The 2582-nt window shown below is 44.3% G+C and overlaps 1 protein-coding gene across 1 annotated transcript; it reads left to right on the forward strand.

The window, feature by feature from the left end:
• The first annotated feature begins 393 nt into the window (after nucleotides 1-393).
• On the forward strand, nucleotides 394-1332 carry LOC101048572 (olfactory receptor 2D2-like). The gene has a single exon (XM_003936965.1). The coding sequence runs from the start codon at nucleotides 394-396 to the stop codon at nucleotides 1330-1332; it is 939 nt and encodes a 312-aa protein (XP_003937014.1).
• The last annotated feature ends 1250 nt before the right edge of the window (nucleotides 1333-2582 follow it).

Here is a 2582-nt window from a genome sequence, read left to right on the forward strand (position 1 = left end):
TGGTCCTAATCTTAATTCACACAAGGCTTAGGAACCACTGACGTCCCAAAAGAACAGAATATGGGGTGAATGAACAGTACAGAGAAAACAAGGCTGTGTCGGGAAAGAAAAAATAGATGCCTACAGGACAGAATAGAACACAGCCTCTGTGCTGCCCTGACCTGGCTCTCACCCCTTTAATCAGTATGGCCCTCCACCAAATCCTGAACCAAATCCCAGCATCACTCAAAGTCCTTTTGGAACAGAGCTCTTGGCACCTCCACCTGCCAGTCCAAAGCTTCCTGATACTGTTAGGAAATGTAAATGAAACAATGAATGGGAAAATTCCTTACACACCCTTGGCACAGGCAATCAATGACATATCCTAAAAACTCTTTAAACAGGCGGATCACAATGCAGGAGCTCAACCAGTCCACCGTGACAGAATTCATTCTAGTGGGCTTCACTGCCAACCCCAGGACCAGTCCTGTGCTCTTCACCTTCTTCTTCATCTTTTACCTGATGATCCTCATGAGCAACAGCCTCCTCATCACCCTCATCCACCAGGACTTACACCTGCACACGCCCATGTACTTTTTCATCAGTGTCCTCTCCCTGCTGGACATGTGCTACACCACCACCACTGTGCCCCAGATGCTGGCACACATTCTCAGCAAGAAGAGGGCCATCTCTTTTGCTAGATGTGTGGCCCAGATGTACATCTTCCTCCTCTTTGGGGTCACTGAGTCCTGGCTTTTCTCCATCATGTCCGTGGACAGGTACATGGCCATCTGCCACCCTCTCAGGTACAAGGTCATCATGAGCCCCTGGGTGTGCCTCCTCATGGTGAGTATCTGTGCAGCCTATGGTGTGCTGGGTAGCCTGTGCTATACTTTCTTTGCTATGCGCCTGCCCTATTGCGGGCCTAATGAGATTGACCACTACTTTTGCGAGGTTCCTGCAGTTTTGAAGCTGGCCTGTGCAGACACATCCTTCAATGACCTGGTGGACTTCATTATAGGCTTCAATGTCATTGTGGTCCCGCTCACCCTGGTTGTCACAGTCTATGCCAACATCTTTGCCACCATCATGAAGATCCGCTCAGCCCAGGGGCAAATCAAAGCCTTTTCCACCTGTGCCTCCCACATCACTGTCGTCACCATGTTCGCCATTCCATGTATCATCATGTACATGGGCCCTGGCTCTGGCTCCTTATCAAACAGTGGCAAGAAAATGGCCCTTTTCTATAACATAGCCACATCCTTCCTCAATCCTGTCATCTACAGTCTGAGGAACAAAGATGTGAAAAAAGCTTTCTTCAAATGGATGGGATGGAGCAGGTCCCCAGAGTAAGACTTTAAAGCTAAAGACCTTGGGAGCCAAACAAAGCAAACTTGCAATCACCAATTCCCCAAGGACTCTTCCGTGAGACCTAGTAGAGCTGGACTCTTCACCCTTGCCCAAGTGAGAGATGAACAAAGTGCTTGGACATCTGCAATATCTGTGATGATGTCTGACAGAGAGAAAACTGTGAAAATAAAGTGCAGTGGTTAAAATCTTGGACTGTAGTGCCAGACAGACCAGGATGACAGACTCAGTTTCCCCAGTTAGTAGGCACATGAATTTTTGCAGGTCATTTAACTATTTTGAGGTGTGTGATTCTTTCTTACAGGGAAGTTGTAATGAATATATGAAATAATTTGTAAAATGCGCTTAGTACAGAGCCTGGCATGTAGTCACCTTTCAACAAATGTTAATTTTAATTTTTTAAAATTTACTACTCAGGAATGAACCATCAACAAGTCATCAACCGTGATCTTCTGGGGCTGTGGAAGTGACTGGAGCCCTAGACAGTAAAAGAAAAAGAGGAAAAAGTAGAAGAAAGAGAAACTCAAAAACTGAAAAGTAGAGAATCTTAGGGTGAGGAGGAGACTTGAGAAAGAGGAAAGGAGTCGTTATCTACTCACTTACAAACTATACCCATTAGAGCATCTGAGGTTGATTGAAATCATCTTGGGGAAAGGGATGTTTTGTAACTGTGTTTTATTTCTGTGCTTTTTGAAAAACAATTTATACCTCTTGATTTTCTTTTTCCTCTTTTTAAAATAAAGTCTATTATGGAAAACTAGGGCCTTTCTTGAGTGATATCAAGGAAAAGGGATCCTGTCCATAAAACGATGAGGAAAATTAGAGGGAGGAGAGTGAGCATAGTGTTACCACCAGAGGCAAAGTCTGGAGACAGCTAAAAACTTAATAGGAAGTTTTAGCTTCATTCTCCTTTGCTTGGAAGGCCCTTCCCTCCAAACTCTGCTTATTCCTCACAGAATCTTTACAAACCCCATGAGAAACCAGGGTCCATGCCAAGGGTGCAGGTTCCCAGTGTTCGCAAAAGTATTATCCTACCTGCATGCCTAGGAGCCTCGGTGTTGCATATACAATAAAGCAAAATTAAATGCAGGTGACAAAACAGGGCGTAAAATTGCAACGTACTTACAGATGTCTGGTTAACATCATTAACATAGAAAGGGCTCTTCCAAGTTGGAAAGAAAAACACAAACACCTCAGAAAATCAGCAAGATGTGAACAGTTCATTTTAAAAAATC

Source organism: Saimiri boliviensis, chromosome 11 (genome assembly GCF_048565385.1).
Source record: "Saimiri boliviensis isolate mSaiBol1 chromosome 11, mSaiBol1.pri, whole genome shotgun sequence".
Lineage (NCBI taxonomy): Eukaryota > Metazoa > Chordata > Mammalia > Primates > Cebidae > Saimiri > Saimiri boliviensis.